This window comes from Vicia villosa, linkage group LG2, assembly GCF_029867415.1.
Source record: "Vicia villosa cultivar HV-30 ecotype Madison, WI linkage group LG2, Vvil1.0, whole genome shotgun sequence".
Classification (NCBI taxonomy): Eukaryota; Viridiplantae; Streptophyta; class Magnoliopsida; order Fabales; family Fabaceae; genus Vicia; species Vicia villosa.
This window is the reverse complement of record NC_081181.1, coordinates 73,986,403-74,011,425: the sequence shown is the minus strand read 5'-3', so window position 1 is coordinate 74,011,425 and position 25,023 is coordinate 73,986,403. Positions and strand designations below refer to the sequence as shown.

Below are 25,023 nucleotides of genomic sequence, written 5' to 3'. Positions count from 1 at the left end.
TGAGTATTTTAGAATCTACTAAAGTTCTGCTCAAACCATACTACAACATCACCATAAAACCATTCTCTTCCAATTAAACTCTCCTCCCATAACTTAATCTTAAACATCCAACAAACATAAATTATTCAACAAACAGAACTACCAAAACCATAACTCAACCTTCAACATCAGCATCATTCAAACCTTCACTTTTCTCATAACTAACCTCACGATAAGCAACGTAAAAACAACACTTAGAACCTATGAAAGTAGAGAACCACAACACACAATAATAGATAAAATAAAAGTGAAATAGAAGGAGAAAAAGAGAGGGCCAAGCAGGGACGGATCCAGACATTGCATATTGGTGTGACTAAACATAACAAAATTATAAATTAAATTATATTAAAATTAAAAAATAATATTGTTTAATACAGTACTTTTACAATGAAAATTATCTACCATCTATTTCTTGAAAACCAGTTAAAATAACATCATTCTTAATTATTCCAAAAACATCTCCTTCTATAAAAGTTACAAGATAGACATTTAATTAATAATCACTTATTTTATTTTATAACAACTAACTCTTCACAAATTTTATAATTGAAAAAATACATTCCACGTTTGTAGTTGCTTTCGGCAAAACTAAAGATAACTTCAAAATCTTATATCATATTATGTTGTACTTATTTATTTTCACAAATTCTGCTTAAAAATTCAAAATTTATTTTAATTTTGTAAATTTTAGATCACATCAAACATTTTTAATCTAATAGAGAGAGCACACGAGTCTCAGTAACGTAAAAAAGATCATACAAAAGAAATTTCTCCGAAAATGTTAGTGAAAGCAATAAGTATAGTGACAAATATATTGCAAGAAAATATGCATACAATGAATTTCACGAAATCCCCTGATGGTAATGCTAAATTTTAGATCAAATATTTATAGGTTAATTTTGAATTTCATGTGAAGGTAATAATATATAAACACTTTTAGTTTTAAATAATATTTTTATTTTATTTCCAAAATAATTAAATTCAATTGAAGATGCATAATTTGGTCCATTTGTGCAAAAAGTTCCATTATAGAAAGTCAGTCCTTGGTCTTCTTATTTGGATCGATTAGTGATTGCTAACAAAATAGATCTTATATTAAGTGGAAAGATTTGTAGGCAATAATGCATACATGTTTGGTTACAACATAGAACATTGATAAAATAATGGTAAAATTATGGTGTGGCTTTAGCCACATAATGCCACAAGGTGCATCCGCCCATGGAGCCAAGACTGTTGCAGTGGAGACCTTTTTTTTCCTCTGCATTAGCCGAAATAGCTCTTGACACCATTGCGGACACAATCTTCGTCCTCCATGCGAAGCTCCAATGCCGACGAAACGCACACGCCTAAATCATGACGTCCCCATTACATCAGTTCTCTTCACCTTCAAATTTATATATAGCAATTATGTCAAGACAATATGATTTTTCACAGTAGGAGTATAGTATTTTAATAGACAAACATTTCACAGGAGACAGTCTATTTTGGTTGTCTATACCCTTCAATCAAATAAATTCACTTTTAACAGGAAGAAGAGATTAAAAAATTTAAAACATTCGCATTCATATGACTCTTATGGGTGCAAATAGATTATCGCTTCGACAGGATTTTCTGAAGTGATGATGGAGTATCTGTGTCGGTTTCAGTAAGTAGTGATACTATCTAAAGATTAGTAGCTTTAAAACCGATTCCAACATGTTTGGTATTCTTAAATAACCGTTTAGAAATCAATTTTCTCTATCCATATATTTTTTCCCTTAAATTAAACAACATTAATAACTCCCATTATCTTTTACCCTTAAAGACAGAAACAGACAGTAGTACAAGAGTACTCTCAAAATCAAATGGTAGCCCGCCAAAAATTATCCAACCAAATCCAATTGTAAATAGATCCTAAAAATCAATGCAGAATAATCATTAGATGGAGTAAATAAACAATGTACTATGATTATTGAAAACTTGAAAAAAAGGAATTACTATAAAAAAACTGATCAAAGGGCAATCATTACCTTAAATTTCTTATTATGGATTCAGTAGCATTGGCCTCCTCTAATGTTGTTAGTAGCAGTAGCTGCAGAAGCAACATCTTTCTTTTAATCAATTAGCCTTCAAATCAAGAGCGGGTTCACAATGAAAGATTAATCAAATTAGCCTTTAAATCAAAGAGTAAATTCACAATAAAAGGTTATTCAAATTAGCCTTCAAACCAAAGAGTAAATTGAACTGAAAATCATGGAGAATGTATGGATGGGAAGAATAATAAACACAAATTAAGAGATATAGATATCAGAGGCACGTCCAACTCAATGAGTTTTACCTTGATAATCATCCCACAGCTGCACAAATCCAACTACAGAACATGAGAAATATAAGTAAATTTCCAAATAGAATAAACTAGAATTTGGGTATTGAAATTTTTCATAAAAGCAAACAGCATCCATTTAAGCGATGAGATAATCAGGTATCCATTTTAGCAAATCTAGAACTGGTTCCAACTGTCCAACGACATCTATTTGCTCTCCATATTCCAGAATCTCCCATGATAGTACAAATGCAGTAAAAGCCATTGGAAAACCAAACTTCATATTATCTCCAACATCAAACATTCATTTGGAAAGATCTATTTTTACTTGCTTTCCATCCTTAAGAGCCGAATCCCCTCTCCAACTTATTTTGTTGTTCTCTAACTTGCCAGCTGCATGACACGAATCAAACATATCTCGGGCAACTCGACTGAAATGTGAAAAACATGTACAACATTAACATGCCAGAGATCAGACACTTAGAGCTGGCAGCCGTCCTGGAAATCAACTGCATAGAGTTGTCCAATCAGTGAGATACTCAGATTACGCCATCCGTTGACCAGCCCATTACTTATTGGAGTCCATGTATCGGTTTCATGTGAATAGGATACGCATATGACATTGCGGTTAGACCCGAGACCCATCAAAAACCATATACTAAAACCCTTACTCATGTGCTTTTGTTTTAACAAATACCATTATTTATAACATGTTGCAGTACAAACAAATAGATGAAATATAGACAATGATTTAACAGATAACATGTGATAGTTTGCATACCACATGTAAATCTATGCATTCTGCCCTTCTTATCTTGTACTTTGAAGGAAAAGTATAGGGCATGCTTGCAGACGAATAAGGAGCCGATTTCCCTATTTCTCCTCCATCAGAACCTATTTGAAGGAGTTCACACTGAAAAATATGAAATAATGTGTGAGTAGATTAAAAATCTAAAAACATTATCCAAACAACTTCATTGCATATAACCTCCAAGTTTCGCCATCATCGTCATTTGGAGATAAGGCCATTGTTGAATCCCAAAATCTGTGCATCAGGGAGGTTTCCAACCTGAATCCCAAAGCAGCCTTGCATATGTTCTCTTCAACAGAAAAAAAATATAACATGACATGACAGACCATACAACTTAACATTATTTCTTATCATGTACAGACATAAACTAAAGACAAAGAATAAAATGAAGGATAAATCACTTACCTAGTTTAAGAGACATAGAAGTTAAAACAGGTTCACGATTTCCCCTCTCGGCTTTAATAGAAGCAATGAAAGAATCAGCATTCAGCCCCAATCCTTTTGTTCCCACCAGCTTCACTCCTAGCTTTTCGCAAAGGTGATTCAATCTCATTTAAATAAATCTGCAAGAAGGGAAGCACAGGTATGAGCATTTGAAGGAGACTTTTCAACCTTCACATTCATTGATCAATTATTAGCATGGTGGGCCATATTTCTTGCTTCTCGTAGACCACTTAGAAAAGCCCCATGCATAGTAGCAGGATAACGCCTATTGGTTGCTTCTCCAACAAAGAAAAGTCTACCATCTCCCACACTTTCAACTAAAACATCATAATCTCCACCAGAAGCTCCAACTGCAACATTAGAGTAAGAACCAAAGAAGAAGGGATCACTACCCCATCTAGTACAAACAGTTTGGATAGGTTTGGGAACATTGATTCCTTTTGGTTCATAGATACGTGCACACAGATAAAGCATTTTTTCACACATATTTTCTTAAATAAAATAGTAATCAGACCCAAAACAATTATGACCAGCATGTAAGTAAAAAAATGCCCAGGATGAATGAGAAAGTGTATGCAAACTGTCAAGAGGATTCACATATTTGAAGAATGGGTCCTTTTTACCTAATAGAACATTGTGAACACTATTGAGAAGAATGGTGATTGCCGAGAGGATTGACATATCGTTAACAACTTGAAGAACATAAGGGCTTAAGGTGAAAATGTATACAATCTGTCTTTGGAATATCATTATTAGAACCCAGAAGACTAATCCAACCACTGTTGATTGTATCACAGATACTTGCATTGCAAATTTTGCTGATTTTCCTTTTCCCGCTCCAATTTCGTTCGTCACCCGCACCCTTATAATTAGGTGACCAGCTGATCGAGCTCAACTTTAATTGACCAATAAAAAGCTGTAGTTTATGTTTCAAAAAGTAGTAAAAATAGCCTACCCGGTACCGACAAAGAAGGCAAGGGGAATCATCATTTTCCATCCATTGATAGTCATAGTGCAAAACCAATTACATCCACCACATTCCTCATACACTAATAAATATAAAACATGTAAATCAAACCCAAAATATATTATCAATTTCAATGAAGCCACAAAAAATAATAACTTTCTTTGATCTGCTATGTCAAACTGCCGCAGTTCTGCAGTGAAGGGTATTGTCTGTTGATATAAAATTTTTCAAAACTAAAGGGACAAACCAAACTTAATAAATATTCAAAGCATACATGTCCAAAAAGACGCACCGAAGAACCTAGACAAACACATGAAACTGTTGTGGAACTACCCCTGAGTAAATCGCAATTGAAACATATGATTTAGGGACTGCCACAACAAAGGTGGAGCGCGCGTATGCTCTATCGACACGCTTCACATCTTTCTGCACAGTATGAATTTAAAATATTTATTTATATTTTAAAAAAATATTCCTTTTGCAGGCTGTAAATATAGTGTAATAATCAATCATAGTATGTTCGATTCCAAAGGCACGAAAGAGATATTACCGCTTTGAAGACTTTGAAGGGCCACTTTTGAATAAGGCGAATCCAGTGAGTGTTCCATTTCTAAGCAGCAAATATAAAGAAACCATAAGAAAGCTTCAAATAACATCTACTGCAAATACAAGGTTGACAGTGAATTGAAATCAAATAAAACCTAGAAAGACCTAAAAATGAGATTAATGAAATTGGGAACTACATAGCGAATGAAAAAGAGGGGACCTAGGTGAGTAAACGTTGATAGTGAATTTCTCAGTGCCGTTAGGGGGATGTATGGGAGGAAGATAGGGGTTCTTTGACCATAGGTGCCTGTGAAATTAAATTCTCAACTATAAGATTCCAATGGTTTTCAATTCTCATAAAACAAACACTCCATAGTATTACATAGAAAAAATACTGAACAGTGTGAAACTTATTAATCGGTAAACCAAATTGACCCTTCTGAAATTAACGAAAGATTAAGACCTTATAACGTTTAAATTTCAAACCTTTATCAAAGTGGTTGTTCTACTTGAAGAATTATCCACAGTCACTCTGCAAAACAAACACAAACATGAAATTCAATTAAGTTCCAAACAACAACAATAGAAGATTCATAATTCATCATTAGAGTTTATGTGAAGGAATCAGAATTTTTAAGGGGAATAATTCAAATCATGGGTCTAATCTTTACTACAAATCACAAATAAACTTTGGTTCACAGTAAAGAGAATCTGATTCACAATTTTCACTGTAGCAGAATACAAAACCAAAACCCTAAAATTCCATCATCATCATCATGTATACAAATTTTCCAAAAACTATGAGAAGAAAGAAAAAGAACTCAGTTCATATTCAGTAAATGGGATACAACACTAACGTTCATGAAACCCTATTTTATCATCATCTTCCTCATTTTTTACACAAACCCTTCAGAAAATATTGAGAGAAGAAGAGAAATTAGAGAACTCAAAACACGAAAAACAAAGAAAGATCTCACCGATTTGCTGTGACTTTGAGCGTCACCAACATCATCATCAATTTCTCGACCGTAACCCTTAGCAACAACCATCAACGGTTAAAAATCAACATCACGATATCATCAGCAAACGTGTTCATCGTCACCATCAACATCATATTCATCTGCACATAAATCAAAAGAAGAACGATATCAGAGAAATAGAGACAAAAGAAAGAGGAAGAGGAAGAGTAAGAGAGAGAACAATTTTTCAAAATAGAAGCAACCCTAGGCACATAAAGTAGAAGTGAGAAAAGGAAACGTGAAGTGAGCAGAACATAGAATTACAACCAAGGCATCCACGTGGATGAAGCAGAAAGCAAAGGGGGCAAATAAGTACTTTCCAGATCATAAAACTTTCTTATATTGTAGATTCTAAACAGAAGCCTTTGCTCTCTCGTCACTTTCACTGTGTTTGACAAATAGACAACCTAGATTTCCAAGAGTTGAAGACAAACGAAGTGCAACCAAAACTAAAATATTCATGTTATTCATCTTTCTCACGTTTGAAGACTTCACTGAATCAGGATATTTTCAAAATGTGTGAATTCTTAACTCTAACTTGCTAAAAATGTAAACTTTTTTCTTTATCCATCTTTCTCACCGCTTCTACATTATTTAATTTGATCCGATCGTATTATTGCCTTAAATGAAAAAAGAAGACGGCGATTTTCATGGTCAGACGACCTAGACCAACACGAACCACCCTTTGAAAAACCACCACTCTGTATAAACTCCTTGTCATCTCCTCTATAAAACTATCAAGATAGGAGAAAATAGTTGAAACTTGAAAAGCAGTGCGTTGGAAATCGCACCACCATGCCGGAAAAGCTGTTGAAGATGGTTTTGTTTATGTTCCAGTGGTTCTATTTTGCATTGGAGGGTTGAGGCCAGTTATTCTTTATTCTTTATTGTTGATATATAAGTTGAATCTTTATTCTTTGCATGTTTTCAAGGAAACATTTGGTAGTTAGGTTATAAACAGGATAAAACAGAACATATGATTTCTGTTTCATGTTTAGTGCATATTAAAAAGTAGAATAGAATAGATCATCTTAAGTGATTTAAAATTCATTTTTACGGAACAGAACATAGGTTGAATTTTGATTAAATTATAGTTTATGGAAGCTTTTCAATTAAGATAAGCTATTCCACTGTATCATATAATTCTTCAATATTAATAATTATTGTAAGATTACTTTTAATGTAAGTGCTTATAGAGATGATTATCTAAACTAACAAGTAGTTTTGCTTTGATTGGATAGTACGTTTACCTCCTATTCTTGCTTAATGTTTGTAAAAAAAATTGACAGTAACACATCCTTGGCTCGCTGGGTTCAAACAATTTATATGTTTGGTCAGTTGATACAGAATTTTGCTCTAATTTCCCGTAAATGGACATTGTGATTAGTTTCCTTAAATTAGTGGATCGCAAGATAAAAAGAAAAACAACAATCTTTACTTTTGAGCAATGGTTTTATGGCATTCAAGTTAGTATCTATGTAGCTAGCATTTCATGTCTTCGGATGGTTATATGGAATCCCTTGTGCTGCTCTTGTAGAAGTTGGATGGTTATATGGCATTCAAGTTAGTTCATTTTATTTTTTGGTGTTAACCGACCGGTATCCGCGGGGAAAAGGGGTCTCACGTGACTAATCCGGACCCGGGCTCGGAGGCGACGACACCGTGCCCCCATGGCGTTTTTGACTCCAACCGAGATCGAACCCGGGTACTAGCCGGTTCCGTCCCTTTTGTGGAGAAAGCTCATTTGCCAACTGAGCCAACCCTTTGAGTTAAAGGACTTTGTATTGATTAAGAATATGTTTGAATTGGTGGTGGATAAAATTAATTTTAATAGAACTAAGTTTTATAAGATTGATTTTTATAGAATTGAGTTTAGCAGAATTGATTTATGTTTAGTGTGTGTTTGGTTCTGCGGTAAAAAAAAATTAATTTTGAAGCAATTGATTTTAATTAAAATTGAGTTTAATATAATGAGATTTATGTTTAGATATTTTCACGACAAAAGTGAATTGCATGAAAAATGTTGTTTAGATAACTTTATCAAAATTGCTCTTGGAGGTGTAAATGACGGAAAGGGCAAAAAAATGATGAGAGTTATTGATGTTGTTCAATTTAAGGGCAAAAAAAAAATTATAAGAAGAGAGAATTGATTTCAAAAAGTTAGGAATTGTAGCTTCATAAAAAATCAATTCTGAACCAGAAAAAGCACGGTGGCGACAGACTATTTGAGGATGCCAAACACTCCATAATTGATTTTAAGGGCTAATAATTGATTATGATACTTTCTGTAACACCCCGACTGATTTTGGGATGATCGACTGACCCCACAAACCAACACGGGTCTTTTCAACATGCTTTGACCTCACTCGCACGTTTTCTGGGAAACTTCCCAGAAGGTTCTTATGGAACGGGCTATCGAAAAGAAGATGCATCTTATTTGTATAGGTAGTACCCATCAATCCTTATAAGCTTTCCTTCAACGATGCAGTCTCATACCTGCACGGCCTCCCTCTCATTCCGATGTGGCGACCACCCTTGCCCTCTTCGACCTTAGGTGTTCCATGTGGTGCAACCACCCATATCCTTTTTCAGCCTCGCGTGTAACACTTTCTATTGGGTAACCAAACATAAACTTAATTACAACTTATATAAAAGTGAGTTGAGCAATAAATTTCAATGTAAAAAATCACCTAGAATAAATTCTACCTTCAATTAAAATCAATTCTGAAGGCTGAATTAATTCTATTTTAAAAAAAGAGTGAAGACCGATTTTGATCTCTCACAAAAACTACACAACCCAAATTAGTCCCTCACAAAAAAATGGGCCTGATTTAATGCCTTACAAAATTTAAGCGGACCATATTAGTCCTTTTATTAATATTTTTCAAATTGATTTTTTTTCATACTTTTAAACCGTGACTGGACTTCCACGTTGTATTTTATTTTTTATTTTTCATTTTTTAGATACTAAAATAATTTTTAATTTTAATTTCACTTTTAAATAATTCTGATTTAATAATATCTAAAAAGTCAAAATTGTTTCTCATGAGGAATCGAACCGAAGACTTTTAAACAACATCTTTAGTTAGGCATGACAAATAAACCTGCCCCCACCGGGCCCCGCCCATCCCCGCCTTAAAATTAGTGGGGAAAACCCTGTTTAACCGGAGGTGGGTGCGGGTGGGGGAAAAATCCAGTTTTTATTTATTGGGCGAGTGATGCTGGTACCCGCCCTGCACCCGCACCCGCCAACTAAATTTCATTTATTTCATTTATTTTTAATAGTTTTATTACTCATGTACACTTTTTAATGTAATAATATCATGTTTATTAGAATTATTATTTATTTTTTAAAAGAATACAATTTAAATAAAAATATCAAACATAAAAAATGCTTTTATAATAATCAATTATTTAGTTTAATTATTGATTTTTATTTTTATTAAAAAATATAAATTTTATTCGGGAGGGTGAGTGAAACTTGTTTTTGGTTGGGGGCGGAGGCGGGGGAACAAATATTAGCTCCGACTGGGTTTAGGGGCGGGGGCGGGTATGAGTGGCGGGTGCGGGCCTGGGTCTGAATGGCAGGTGCGGGTCTGTGTGTGCTTAAATCCGCTCCCGACCCACCCTATCTTTAGTTTTTACCACTAGGTTAATATGCATTCATGACAAATAATTCTCAAATTTTTTAATACTATTAAATAATATTGAATTAAAAAAATTACAAAATTTGTACCAATGGGGTCTCGAACCTAAGTCCGATAAATAATAATCACTTTATAATTAGACAAATCAATTTCTATTGTTAATATTATTAATGGTAAATACATAACTTAATAATTTAGAACAAATAATTTCTTATTTCAAATAACACACAAATAAATATTTACTAATTTCAAATAATACACCAATATAAAAGTAAAATTTATAAAATGTAAATTCTCAATATATTTAATGAAAAATATATGTAATTGAAATTAAATAACACACTATTTCAAACTAATTCAAATTAAATAATAATTAATTAATTTAATAGTAATTCAATTAGTTGTTAACAAATTTAATCAATTTAAATTAAATAATCAATTAATTTCTAAAATCAATTAGTTAATTCAAACTAATTAGTGATCAATTATTTTAATAATAATTCAATTAAATATTAATTAATTAATTTTATTTGATTAATTATATTTAGGATTTATATTTTATTAATTTTATTTTTAAATTTTTGTAATATTTAAAATTAATAAATATTTATTTGTTTTTTTATTCGAAATAAGTGAATGATTGTTTTGAATTATTAAATTAAGTATTTATCATTAAGAATATTAATAGTAGAAATTGAGTTGTCTAGTTGTAAAATGATTTTTAATATTTTGAACGGACCTGAGTTTGAGACCTCATTGGTACAAATTTTAACTTTTTTATTTTCAATTTGAAATTATTTAATATTATTAAAAATCATAGAAATTATTTGTCTTGAATGTACATTGGACTAGTGGTAAATACTTAAAATATTGGTTAAAGATCTAGAGTTCATTTCTATATAAAAAACAATTTTGGATTTTTTATATCATTAATTCAGAATTGTTTTTAAAAAAAGTATAATTAAAATTTAGTTTATTATTTAAAAATTGGAAAATAAAAAATAAAAACCAACGTGGTAGTCCAGTTACGATTTAAAAGTATGAAAAAAACCGGTTTAAAAAAATATTAAGAGAAAGACTAATATAATCTGATTAAATTTTGTAAGGGATTAAATAAGTTTTTTTTTTTTTGAAGGACTAATTTGAGTTGTGTAACTTAATCAATTCTAAATCTCTAGAATAGATTTTGCTTATTATGGAATCAAACACACACTAAACCTATATTAATCTTCCTCTTATGATTTATTTATTTATTTAATTGTTGTGAACCATTTAGGAGTAATCCACCCAACAAAGAGCAATTCTTGCATGGACACGAACCTAAATTTATATATTTAGGAACAACCAATAAGAAGAGAGAGAATTTAAATTTATTTAAAATTTAATTTTGTTTTTAATTGCCAACATGGAGGGTGGTTATGATAATGGAGGAGAGAGATTATTTTAGATTTATTATTTAATTAATAAAAAAATATGATTGATTGTGTCTAAATCCAAGTGTTATAGCTGTATCCATTTAAGTATTTTCCCCAAACAAAATGGATTAAGCACTTTATTTTCGTCATATATTTTCTTTTATAATAAGTGTGTTTAAAAAGCTAGCAAACATTTGGATACAAAAATAATTAATTTGTAAATAAAATTAAATAATTAACTTGTAAAAATAATTTAACCTAAAAAAAACTGTTTGTTGTATTTGACAAATTATTTTTTCAATGTCTCAACGCTGAATCTCTACTACCATAGCATAATACAAACCCATATTAATCTTCCTTTCATTTATTCTTTTATTTAGGGTAAACACTGAATCTCTACCGCCATAGCTTAGGAGATTAACACTGGATATTTTTTTGGAAAACCACTCTATTGTCAACCAGTGAAACAGAAAAGAGAAATTTATCAAAAAAAAAAGAAACAGAAAGAGAAGAATTAAAATGGCAAATAATTATTTTACTACTTTGGAAAAGGGCACTACAAATATGGGCTTGGGCTATGCCTAATTATTTTGACAATTTCTTTATAGGCCCTCAAGGGACGAAGACTCTGTTAAAAATTTTAAAATACTCTTTTATTTCGGTGGTGTATTTTTGAAATCACTAATTTTCACATATCAGAAATAATTTATTTTTGGGTGTTTTAGAAAAGAAAATTTCTTTACCCACCTCCTAACCTTCTTGGTCACCTCTGGCGAATTTACAAAAATACCCCTTGTTTCGGAAGTTCATTTCCGAAAACGTACTTTTATTGAAAAAAAAAGGTGTTTTCGAAAATGCATCTCCGAAAAGGTGAATATTTTAATGAAAATTATTGATTTCGGAGATGCATCTCCGAAATAAAGTTGTTTTTCAGAAAATTGGTGAATTCGGAAGTTCATCTCCGAATTCACCCCCCTTGGAGGAATTCGGAAATGCACTTCCGAAAAAAGGTCTGGACAGAAGAAAAATAACAAACAAGAACGATTCGCTTTATTTAATCGGATGAAGCTTACAACGATCACATTACATAAGATTAAAGTTACATATTGTTAAACACGGGTAGGTGAGGATGAGTCAACATTTTGATAACGTCGGCCCCCGATCTTTAAAGTTTCGTGTCCAACTCGATCGGACCCTTTGAAGAAAATCGGTCGAACATTGTCCACAAAACCGCTAAATCTTCGTCGTTCTTGATCTCAAAAGGTGTGAACTCAATGTCTCCCTCGTCGTTAAGCGATGGCGAGCGGTACTCGAGCTTGACAACCTTTCGATTTTCGGGATATTGCAATAGCGTGTGGAGCGACGTTATCAACTCCGCAAACGGCGTGTCGCGCGAGAAGCGAAATTGGAACGACATCGGGTAGCCGGTGGTGAAGTAGACGAATGCTAGGTGGGGGTAGGTTTGTGTCATTTGTGTTTCTAGGTGTGAAGAGGATGAAGAAGAGTGTGTTATATTTATAGACTTATTGGAGTAATAATGGCCCAACAAACCTTATCTTGCATTCAGTGGATGTTTCGGAAATGAACTTCCGAAAATTGGAGGCAGACTAGTATATTTCGGAAGTTCATTTCCGAATTATGCAGAAACAGGCATAAATTTTGCATTTTGTTGATTGCTTAGTGTTTTGTGTAAAAAAACAAAAGGAATTCAAAATAGACATAAATTAGACAATGATGACATAAAACATACTTATATTATATATGTATTGAATCGGTCCGATTTTACATGATAAACAACAATACATACAAAAATGGTCATTCCAAACAAAAAACGATTCGGAACAAACTAAAATTCACTGAACCAATCGGTGGATCCTAAGTCCAAAATAGGTACGTTCTTCGACAACTCTCTATTTTGCTCGCGCTCTTCGCTCATCATTTCTTCAAACTCCGCCATTCTTGAAACGAAAGGATCCGGCCAAGTCTCCGCCTCATTTGAACGATGTGCCGTCCATTGACAAGAATTAGCCGGTATAGGACACCCCGATTTCAAAAACACTTGGACGAAGTGCCGCGATCGTAGATACCCGATGCATATGATGCGGCTCGACGCGTCCAACGGCGGTCGACTATGAAGTGGAAAGAAAGTCTCACTTAGTCCAAACCTCGTCAAATCGACACACACCATATCATATGCACTTGCTATTAGATGACCCATATCGGGGAATGACATCCACTTCGAAACCGGAGCGATACCGGTAAGTGATGGAACAAGTGAATCATGAATTTTCGCAAACTTTTCTTGATTTTCATATAGTCGGCCGTAGATGTCCCGATACGAAGTCAACTCCGCAATAAGTTCCCGTCGGACTAAAGTGTGGCTATTTTCCCCTTTACCGAGCAAACCCGCAACGGCCCGATATCCACAATTGCCGTTGCCTCCAATATCAACGATGTTATCGATATATTTGTGCATAAAAAGTGGCATCTCATCAATGTATACAATGGGTGATTTTTTGATCGGCGGTGTGCGAGGTGGCTTCGAAATACGGGCTCCTTTGTTACCACTACACTTGGACTTTGGTGTCGGTGAATCCGGGAATGATGCATCAACATGTTCAAAGTAGGAAGGAGATCGTTTTGTTGATGTGTCTTCTTGTGTAACTTTGGACTTTTTCGGTGCACCTTTCGTTTTAACCGGTTGAGATGGCGGTTTCAAATCGGTGGTCTCCGGAAATGCAATTTTTCGCAATTGTTCTTTTATATGCATTTTCGTTGTGTCATCCGCTTTAGCAAACTTCTCCACTATCACTTCCAACTCGTTGGAGATGGTGATTTTGGAGTCATTTTCTTTCGGCGGTTCAAAATCATCAAAACGAAGCTTCTTCCAATGGTCGGCTACCTCATCCATGCGTATTGGTGAATTAAACTTCTTCTTTTTTGAAAGTATACAAGCACATGGACGGCCGTATGTCTTTCTAATGGTACACCCACATAAAGACCTATCCGGCCCCGTGGTCTCTGACCGCTTCGCTTCATGAAACAAAAAATTCAAACCCGTTCGGGATATGTTGTAAATCAATTGGGAGAATAAAATTTGGCCCTTATACCAGTGTTCCATAACCGTCTTGCTCCGACCGAATGATGTTTTAATTTCATTGTGTTGATTTTCAAGCATTTGGTTCACGGTGTCCCATCCCCGACACAAATCTCCCTTGCTATCACCCAACCACCTCTTGAAGACCGCATGTGCGGATTCAACTCGGTTAGTCGTGGTGCAACCAATATGTCTAACTCGATTTGTCCAAGCGCACACGACTTTTTCTCTGACTTTGTCAAGAATGGTGGATTCGATGTAATGACAAAAAGTCTTAATGGAACCACACAAAGACCTAAAGTGTACTAATTTCTCGGTATACACCTCTTCGGAGTATGCATCTAAAATTTCCCTCCATGCCGCCATTATCCTCTCAACCACAACACCGGCTTTGATAACTTTACCGTTTTCATCCGGCCTATTTTTTGTCCCAACCGCGGGTTTCAACTTACTTCTCACGTTGCAAGTTATGTGATACTGACAAAGTAACGCGGTCGATGTCGGGAAGACGGTATCAACCGCATTCATCAAAGCATTGTCCCGGTCGGTGACAATGACTTCTGGCATAACCTTTTGATCAACCAACAAAGACTTGCATATTCCCAAAGCCCATGTAAAGTTTTCTTCTTTTTCACACTCCAAAAAAGCAAACCCGACCGAATAAGTCTTGTCCGTCGAGGTCACACCGACGATCTCTAGAAGAGGAAGCCTATACTTGTTTGTCTTGTATGTCGAATCCATGACAAGAACGGTTGGAAATGTGTTGAACAATTTGATACTTTCGAGATGAGTCCAAAAAATATCACGCACCGTAACTTTGTCCTCGGACGTTCGGAAGCTTGACACATATTTGTTATCGCCTAATAGTTTCAAAAGTTGTTGCATTTCCGACCGAGGGCCCATTTTCAAAACTTTGAGATTGTGTCGTTCATTGTAAACTTGCTATCCGGTTTTTTATGCTTCAAATCGGCAAGTATGTTGCGAGGCGCCACTTTGACTATCGTTAAATCCGAAATCACATTCTTCTCTTCGCGGGACAAACGACACGCCATTGGATGTCTGTGTAACTTGGAATCCAAGGCATGATTATGAATTCCACAAATTACGGTTAAACGCCACAAATCATCAACCCTCCGAGTCGCCCGCAACTTAAAGAACACCCGCACTTTCTCGATCCCGTGTCTTCGTGTTTTAGCACCCGGTTTGATTGTGCATAACTCCCACCCTGTTCGCAATTCAAAACAACGAAAGCTTTCCGCCTACTATTTCCATTGTCGGACCTTAAAATTACAATTCCAAATCCAAGTTTACTAGCTTTGTTTCGAACCCAATCAATCAAATGCTCGCGACTACCGAAGCTCCAATCATTTGTAAATTGTTGCCGAACATCAACCGCATTGATCATAGGTCGAACGTCGATAACCGAATCGTTATTAACGTTGACAACTTCCGGAACTACTGCGTCATCGTCTTGCACAATGTTGTCCGGATGCACCATACCTAACATATGCAAAAATTAGCAAAATTGGCCAAAACTATTTTTTTTAACTGCCAAGGCATATTTCGGAAGTTCATTTCCAAAATTTGTTAGGTAATATATTTCGGAAATGAACTTCTGAACCATCGCAGGTTTCATTAGAATTTTGTTGAATCAATGTAGTGAAATAGGGGGTGAAATGGGAGATGTTTACCTCAAATTGTAGCTTTCTATGCTCCCTTTAACGTGATCAACGGTTTGAAACTTGATTTTGAGACGAAAAATAGATGGAGATTGATTGAGTTTTGGAGAGGGTTTGGAGAAGTTTTGGAGAAAAAATGATGAAATAGTGAAGGAGGGAAAATTGTATATGCATGAATATTTTCGGAAATGAACTTCCGAAATATTCACGGTTTTGAATTTTTTTGACTTCGGAAATGCATCTTCGAAAACACCACTTTTTTGGTGTTTTCAGAGATGCATTTCCGAAATGTATGAAAAATCTTTAAAAAAAATAACTTCGGAGATACATCTCCAAAGCAGGGGTAATTTTGGGATTTCGCTGGGGGTGACCCCCATAGGGAGGTGGGTAAAGAAATTTTCTTTAGAAAATGCATCTCCGAAAACATAAATCCTGCATGGCCATGGCTTCATCTCCGAAATAAAAACCCATATTTTCTTTTTCTGTTATCTTCTCTCTTCCATTTCTCGTTTTTCTTTTCCACTGTACACCTGCCCCAAAATCATTCATTTTTATTTCAAAATTGCACCATCAAAGCAAAAAAAATGAAATTGAAATGAACAGACATAAACCCCACAATGTCAATTCAATAAAAATTTACACTTCACATTTCAAAAGTATAGAAAAAGTTATAGTCTTAAGAGATTTTTGTTCTTTGAAGTGGAAGAAGCAATGGAGGAAGCCAATTTAGAAGCAAATCGGTACATTGTACTTGCAGGAACAGTAAATTGTGAATAGGGCTTTAGAGTTAGAGAAAAGGTTTAGAGTTAGAGAAAAGATTTAAGCTTTTTTTCTTTTTTTCTGGAAAGTTCGCTCTTGTTCTGTTTGGGCCATAATCTTTGTTTTGTTTGCGGTTTTAGACCGAAAATATATTTCCGGTTTATTTTGTAACCTTAACCAGAACATAACCATTTTTTTCGATTTTTTTATATATTTACGGTTCATTCGCACGTAATATGAATACCTGTACAATTGAGAAAAATCATAAATAGTCAAATAACAAACGCTAATGAACTAGAACTACTGAATATATATATATATATATATATATATATATATACAAAAATGTAATCCAAACTGAATAACAAAACGTACAACCAAATAACAAAAAAAAACGTAACAAAAACTACTGGGCATGACGAATTATGAGTCGGCATGTGATCCTCGAGGCGTTCCTCCTCTGTCTCCTATAAAGCATAGCAGCCCGAGCCTCCGCCATGATGGCACCGAGAGTCTGTCTAGCATCGGATCCATCAGGAAATGAACCTCTGTCTATACCATCTCGCGCAAGCTCCAAGATACGATGACACCTAGGCAAGACGTTAGTGGCATGATCGGCCCTAGCCTGCTCCTCCTCTAGGATATCCTGATGAACTGGCCTCGGTGGATGATAACGTGAAAATATAACATATAGTTGATTCGATTAACATAGATTATATCTGCATTTTAGATCATTTATATTATATTATTTCGATATTACGCTGGTATTTTCTCACTTTATTTCAGGTATTAAAATTATCCCGAGTTCGACTAAAAGAAGAAAATCATGAAATTTTTTGAGGAATTGTCCGAAGAAGTGAAGAAAAAAATAAAAAGCCCGCATTGGAAGCCCAAGACCAAAGAAAGAAAAACAAATTGGAAAAATAAAAAGAAAAAAAAATAAAATAAAAAGTGTGAGGGGGTGCCCATACTCAATTTGGGGCCACCACCCCCACTCACTTATTTTCAACGTGAGAAAATAAGGAAAATGAGAAAGAAAGCAAAGGGGGGGGGGGGGGGGGGGAGGGGGCGCCCATAGCATTATTGGGGCCCCCATCCCCACTCGCTAGCTTCTCAAATAAGAAAAAAAAAGAAAAAACAAAGGGGATGCCCATACCACTTTAAGGGCCCCCGCCCCGAGTCTTGGCCCAAAGATAATTCGTTAGTCTGCAACTGTCCAGATGAAGACTCCACTTGCGCAGATTTTTCTCTCCACGAATCTCCATCAAGTCCAAGTTACCGATTCTTCAGCAAAAGAACCCACTGCTCCGGAATTTTCTCCATCAACCGTCCAAGTATTCTATTATAAAAGGCAAAGAGGAATAGAAAGAGGGGTTCGGAGAATTTTACCCAGTAATAACGTAGTTTTCGTTTTCATTTCAATTTGTTGCAATTAGTTCCCAGATTCAAGTTTAATTTCCATTCCTGTTTCGAATTCCTATACCGTTTAAGCACTTAATTTCTACACCGGAAATTAGGTGCATTTAATTTTTATTTCAAGCTTCAGAATTTAGTATTAGATTTAGGAAATTTACTGTTCGCTTCAAAGTTCCAGTTTCTGCATTTAGTCTGTATTCAAGAAGAACAAGTTTCTGCTACTTCAATTTAATTCCAGGTTTTTTTATTTATTTATATGCTTCTGTCATTAATATTCGTATCTGATATCATGCTTGAATATATTTCTGTTTATCGTTTTTATTCTGGAACTATTATTAATATTATGTCTGGCTAATTACTTTGTACCGGTGTGCTAACCATTAACCGGATGAATTAATAATCACTGATTGCATAAAACTATACTAAAATTATTTTCTGGTTCTGATTTCTAAATTAATTGTTAAAAGGATTTCTTTTTACCATAGTAGAAATTCAGTTAAGGTACAAAATTAAGATAACGACAGTTTGAGATTTTTACCTGATAGTGGAAATCAAACATCAGCTCTAAAAACAGCGAAAGCGCTTTAGAGTCGATTGTATTTTATTTAAATTTCAAAAAGTATTTTCGGTTTGTGATAATTTAGCGAAAGCAAATGTATTAGATTTGTCAGTATAATTAGAGTCAATAGACGTGAAAGCGTGGGGCAAAGATTTTTAATTTAAATAACTTATTCTGAAAATATTTTATGATTCGAACTATGCATAAGATTATTAACTCGATGGTCGATGAAAGCACACCGGTATATTAATTCCCATTACTTAATTAAAACTAAAATTTAATCTCCCGTTTCCTAATCAAAACAAATCGATAGCCTTAGCTGACATTAGCAACGAAAACCCGCATTATTTGACCCTCAGTCCTTGTGGGTTCGATAATCTTTTAAAACTTAACGGCTAAGCTGTATACTTGCAGTGAAATCCCGATTGACTTATATAAAGTCCCGATCAAGTTTTTGGTGCCGTTGCCGGGGACTAATTTTAGTCAATAGTGCGATTTACCCGTTACGCGATAGACTAAGGCAACCAATTTTATTTTTTCCTTTTTCGTCGATTGTATGCCAAGTACTCGCTCAAAAAGCGATACCTTAGTACGAACAATGAGCGAACCTGAGCGTCTTATTAACGTAAGACAGGCTATCAGGAAATACTGTTCGGATCACAACATTCCCTTTCCTCTCTCAGATTCCGAAAAGGAATCAGCCGCTAAGTTAGAATCTGAATCCGACCAAGAATCCGAAGAAGAACTCAAGCCGAAAGTAGAAATGGCCGAAGGACCGCGAAACCGTCCACTCAGAGAATATTCCACCCCATCTCAACTAGAGCCCCACAAGAGCATCGTTAACCCTGCTATTAACCGAAACGATTTCGAGCTGAAGCCGTCATTGATATCAGCCATTCAACAACGTCAATTTTCCGGTGTTCCTACCGATGATCCTAACGAACATTTAACAAAGTTCATCCAATTTGCTGATACCGTGATAGCCAATGGAGTAACTGCCGATGCAATAAGACTAAGCCTTTTCCCTTCTCCCTGAGAGATAGAGCTTGGGCTTGGTTGCAATCCTTGCCACTAAATTCTATCACGACGTGGGAAGAATTAAAGACTGTTTTCTTAGCACGTTATTTTCCTCCTAGCAAAACAGCTACGTTACGAGCACAAATCAATGGATTCAGACAAAAGGACACTGAATCTCTTTTCGACGCATTGGAGCGATAGAAGACTGGCTCGTCATTCATACATTTTACAATGGACTGATGTACAACACGAGGTTGTCAATAGATGCCGCTGCTGGTGGCACGCTTATGGATAAGCCGTATGACGAAGCCTATCAACTAATTGAAAACATGGCTCAAAATCATTACCAATGGGGAAGCGAAAGAACTCCTATGGAAAAATCTCAAACTAAAGTCGGAATGTACGAAATTAGTAGCCTAGACAAAGTGAACGCTAAAGTAGATGCCCTTACCCAAAAGCTAGAAAGCTTGACCTTACCACCCGTAGCCACCGTGGCTGCTATAACTCCAAACTGCGAATTATGTGGAGTTCTTGGACATGCTGCCCCCGAATGTGCTATTTTGGCAAGAGTCTCGGTTGATCAAGTTAACTACGCTCAAGGGAATCCGTATTCCAACACCTACAATCCTGGATGGAAGAATCATCCTAATTTTTTGTACAAAAATAACAACGCTCTGTTTGTACCGAATCAAGCACCCGCTGTACCGCTAGGTTACCAAAAACCTGCTGCTAACATTCTTAATATGCCTAATGTTCCTAGAAAGTCTAACCTTGAAATTATGATGGAAAATTTCATTGCTACCCAAGCTCAACAAAATAAGGATTTCCTCAACCAAAATGTTCACACCGGTGAACAATTGAAGCAATTAGCAACTAAGGTAGATGCCCTAGCGACCCATAATAAGAAGTTAGAAACTCAGATTGCTCAAGTGGCCCAACAACAAGCAACTACTTCCGCACCTGCTGGATCATTTCCTGGTCAACCACAACCCAATCCTAAAGGGGACGCTAATGCCATAACACTACGAAGTGGAACTGAGCTAGATGGACCAATTGATCCAAGGCTTCAGAACCCAACCATGTATCAGAAACCTGATAAAGCGACTGAAAAACCTAGAGAACAACCTGAAACTGAAAAGGAGGATGAGAATGAAGAGGCATTTGGAAAAGAGAAACCTTACGTGCCTCCCCCACCATATAAACCACCGATTCCATATCCTCAAAGACTTGCTAAGTCCAAGAATGAGGGCCAATTTAAGAAATTCGTAGAGCTTCTGAAACAACTAAATGTTACCATTCCTTTTATAGAAGCTATTACCCAAATTCCCTCATATGCTAAGTTCTTAAAGGAGATCTTATCCAACAAGAAAAAGATAGTAGAAAACAAAACTGTTACACTAACTGCTGAGTGTAGCGCTATCATTCAAAACAACATGCCTCCTAAACTAAAAGAGCCTGGTAGTTTCTCTATACCTTGTGTAATTGGGAAATTCGTAATAGGCAAAGCCTTATGTGATTTAGGAGCCAGTGTTAGTTTAATGCCTCTATCTATTTGTGAAAAACTCAAATTAGGTGAACTAAGACCAACAAGAATGTCATTGCAATTAGCTGACCGATCTGTCAAGTTTCCCGTAGGAATGCTTGAAAATGTACCTGTTCGTATAGGACAATTCTATATTCCTACTGACTTCATAATAATGGACATTAAAGAGGACTCTAATATCCCTATTATACTAGGAAGGCCATTCTTAGCAACTGCTGGTGCCATTATAGATGTCAAGAAAGGAAAGCTAACTTTCGAGGTCGGTGAAGAGAAAGTAGAGTTTATTCTCTCCCAATTCTTCAAAGCCCCAGTCATAGACGATTCCTGTTGTTTCTTGGACGTTATTGATGAATGCGTTAAAGAAATGGAGAAACAACAAAACACCTACTCTGAAGTTCTAAAAATACCAATGCCACCTATTTTTGAGGACGATAACTGGCGTGAGGAATACCAAGATAATAATCTAAGTGAATGCCTAGCATTAACCCCTGATCCTATTCCTTGCCCTAAGAAACCTGCTATAGAACTTAAAACACTGCCCAAAGATTTAAGGTATGAATTTCTAGATGAAGAACTTGAACGACCTGTTATAGTAAACGTTGACCTTGGACAGATTGAAACTGAAAAGTTACTCAATGTCCTTAGGAAATATCCGTTCGCTTTTGGCTATAACATATCTGATCTAAAGGGAATAAGCCCCTCTATCTGCATGCATCGCATTATGCTCGAGGAAGACTGTAAGACCTCGCGAGAACATCAAAGACGAATCAATCCGATTCTAAGCGATGTAGTGAAAAAGGAAGTTTAAAAGCTGTTAGAAGCAGGAATCATATACCCTATATTTGATAGTAAGTGGGTAAGCCCTGTACATGTCGTACCCAAGAAAGGAGGTGTCACTGTCATTACAACCCCTAAAGGCGAATCAATAGTGCAACGCACTCAAACTGGATGGAGAATGTGTATTGACTACAGAAAACTCAACAAAGCCACTCGAAAGGATCATTTTCCTTTACCTTTCATTGACCAAATGCTCGAACGACTGGCTAAACACTCCCATTTCTGCTATTTAGATGGTTACTCAGGATTCTTTCAAATACCTATCCATCCTGATGACCAAGAAAAGACGATGTTCACATGTCCTTATGGCACATTCGCCTACAGACGAATGCCGTTCGGATTGTGTAACGCACCCGCGACATTTCAAAGGTGCATGATGTCGATCTTTGCTGATTTTCTCGATGGCATGATGGAAATATTCATGGATGATTTCTCCGTATGTGGATAAAGTTTTGAAGGATGTCTTTCGAACCTGGAGATGGTACTTAAATGATGCGTAAGTGTCAACTTAGTACTAAATTGGGAAAAATGCCATTTCATGGTAAGACAAGGAATCGTACTTGGACACATCGTGTCTGATAAAGGGATTGAAGTTGATAAAGCTAAGATCAAAATCATTGAAAACCTTCAACCCCCGAAAACTGTTAGAGAAATACGGAGTTTTCTAGGAGACGTTGGTTTCTAACGCCGTTTCATAAAAGATTTCTCAAAAATAACCAAACCATTGACTGAGCTACTAATGAAGGATGCGGAATTCATATTTGATGAGAAATGTCTAAACGCCTTTCAAACTCTTAAACAAGCACTGATATCCGCACCAATCATGCAACCACCTAACTGGAACGAACCATTCGAAATTATGTGCGATGCTAGTGACTACGCTGTAGGAGCTGTCCTAGGACAGAGAAAAGATAAAAAACTTCATGTCATATACTACGCCAGTAGAACCTTAGATCCTGCACAAATGAACTACGCCACAACAGAGAAGGAACTCTTAGCTATGGTATTCGCGTTAGATAAATTTCGATCCTACTTAGTAGGAGCGAAAATCATAATCTATACCGACCATGCCGCTATTAGATACCTATTAACCAAAAAGGATGCCAAACCAAGACTCCTTAGATGGATCCTACTCTTGCAAGAGTTCGACCTTGAAATTAAGGACAAAAGAGGCACCGAAAATGTGGTTGCTGATCACTTATCAAGAATGGAAGGAAATAAACTTGACGAAGTGCCCATTACTGATGATTTCCCATATGAGCGACTCATAGCCCAGTTAGACATCGCTTCGGTAACAGAAACATTAAACAATACTCAAACCAAAGTAGAAAGAACTACCAAAGCATATATAGAAAACTCAACTGTACCTTGGTACGCTGATCTCGTTAACTACCTAGCCGCTAAAATATTACCGCCAGATCTAACTTACCAACAAAAGAAAAAGTTCTTCCACGACCTGAAACAATACTATTGGGAAGAACCACTTCTTTTCAAAAGAAGAGCCGATGGTATATTCCGTCGTTGCGTCCCTGAAGAGGAAGTAGGAAGCATAATTTCTCACTGTCATGCTGCTCCCTATGGAGGACATGCAAGCACTTCCAAGACTTGTGCAAAGATCCTACAAGCTGGTCTCTTTTGGCCAACCTTATGGAAAGACGTCCACATCGCTGTTAAGAACTGCGGCCGGTGCCAACGCACTGGAAATATATCAAGACGCGATGAAATGCCTCAGAAAGGCATTTTGGAAGTCGAAGTCTTTGATGTGTGGGGAATCGACTTCATGGGACCATTTCCTTCTTCGTTTGGTAAAAAATACATACTCGTCGCTGTTGACTACGTATCGAAATGGATCGAGGCTGTTGCCGCTCCTACGAATGACACGCGAGTAGTAATCCGACTCTTTAAAAACATCATCTTCCTAGATTCGGTATCCCTAGAGTAGTAATTAGCGACGGTGGCTCACATTTCATATCCAAAATTCTTGAGAAACTTCTGTTAAAATATGGTGTTCACCACCGAGTAGCAACACCTTACCATCCACAAACTAGTGGACAAGTCGAAGTCTCAAATAGAGAAATTAAATAAATTTTAGAGAAGACTGTTGCTACATCTAGGAAAGATTGGTCCACTAAGCTACCTGGGGCACTTTGGGCTTATAGAACTGCCTTTAAAACACCCATTGGAACCACACCATTCAAATTGGTCTATGGAAAATCCTGTCACTTGCCGGTCGAATTGGAACACAAGGCTTATTGGGCAATTAAGACCCTTAATTTAAATTATTCTGCCGCCGGTGAAAAACGAATCTTAGATATTCATGAATTAGAAGAGCTTAGATTAGACGCTTATGAAAACGCCCGAATCTATAAAGAAAGAACGAAAAAATGGCACGATAAAAGAATATCGAGAAAAGAATTTAATGTAGGAGATATTGTGCTATTATTTAATTCTCGACTAAAACTCTTCCCAGGAAAACTTAGATCTAGGTGGTCTGGTCCCTTTGAAATTACAAAGGTACTGCCTAGTGGAGCCGTAGAAATCAAGAGTAGATCTAACGAACCATTCATAGTCAATGGGCAACGATTGAAACACTACTACTTCATAGATAATAAAGAATATTCTAATTTCATGAAATTAGTAGAGGTTTCTCCTCACTGCACCGACTTGGTAACACTAGTATGGTCGAGCTTACGACTTTAAACAAAGCGCTTCGTGGGAGACAACCCACGTGTTTATGTTTTCTTTATTTTATTATAATTTCCTTTATAGTTTTTATTTTTTTTATTTTTTTTATTTTATTTTCTACTTTTCTTTCCTAAAATTTACTTCCTTTTCTCATTTTTATTCATGTTCTTCTTATTTTTCTCTTTATTTTTTTTCTTTTTACTAAAAAGGCTTTTGGCCATTGCTGACTATTATCTCTATA

At 35.8% G+C, this 25,023-nt stretch overlaps 1 protein-coding gene and 1 long non-coding RNA gene across 17 annotated transcripts; one reads left to right on the top strand and one right to left on the bottom strand.

Moving 5' to 3' along the window:
• Positions 1–1,075: 1,075 nt before the first annotated feature.
• LOC131651474 (uncharacterized) lies at positions 1,076–6,698 on the bottom strand. Of its 16 annotated transcripts, none has more exons than XR_009298404.1 (10): positions 5,596–6,698; positions 5,330–5,416; positions 5,114–5,173; positions 3,558–4,989; positions 3,330–3,441; positions 3,123–3,254; positions 2,357–2,389; positions 2,049–2,145; positions 1,836–1,932; positions 1,076–1,423 (listed from the first exon to the last, which is right to left on the bottom strand). It is a non-coding gene; the product is annotated as an uncharacterized LOC131651474 (long non-coding RNA). The 16 variants fall into 16 exon arrangements; XR_009298403.1 differs by having other exon boundaries at positions 2,049–2,110; XR_009298401.1 differs by having other exon boundaries at positions 2,357–3,254.
• A 13,258-nt stretch (positions 6,699–19,956) lies between these two features.
• Positions 19,957–22,068, top strand: LOC131649363 (uncharacterized). The gene has a single exon (XM_058919125.1). The coding sequence runs from the start codon at positions 19,957–19,959 to the stop codon at positions 22,066–22,068; it is 2,112 nt and encodes a 703-aa protein (XP_058775108.1).
• The last annotated feature ends 2,955 nt before the right edge of the window (positions 22,069–25,023 follow it).

Bases quoted from the DNA above. Each gene is read 5' to 3' on its own strand.
- LOC131649363 (XM_058919125.1), top strand. From the start codon at position 19,957: ATGTACAACACGAGGTTGTCAATAGATGCCGCTGCTGGTGGCACGCTT.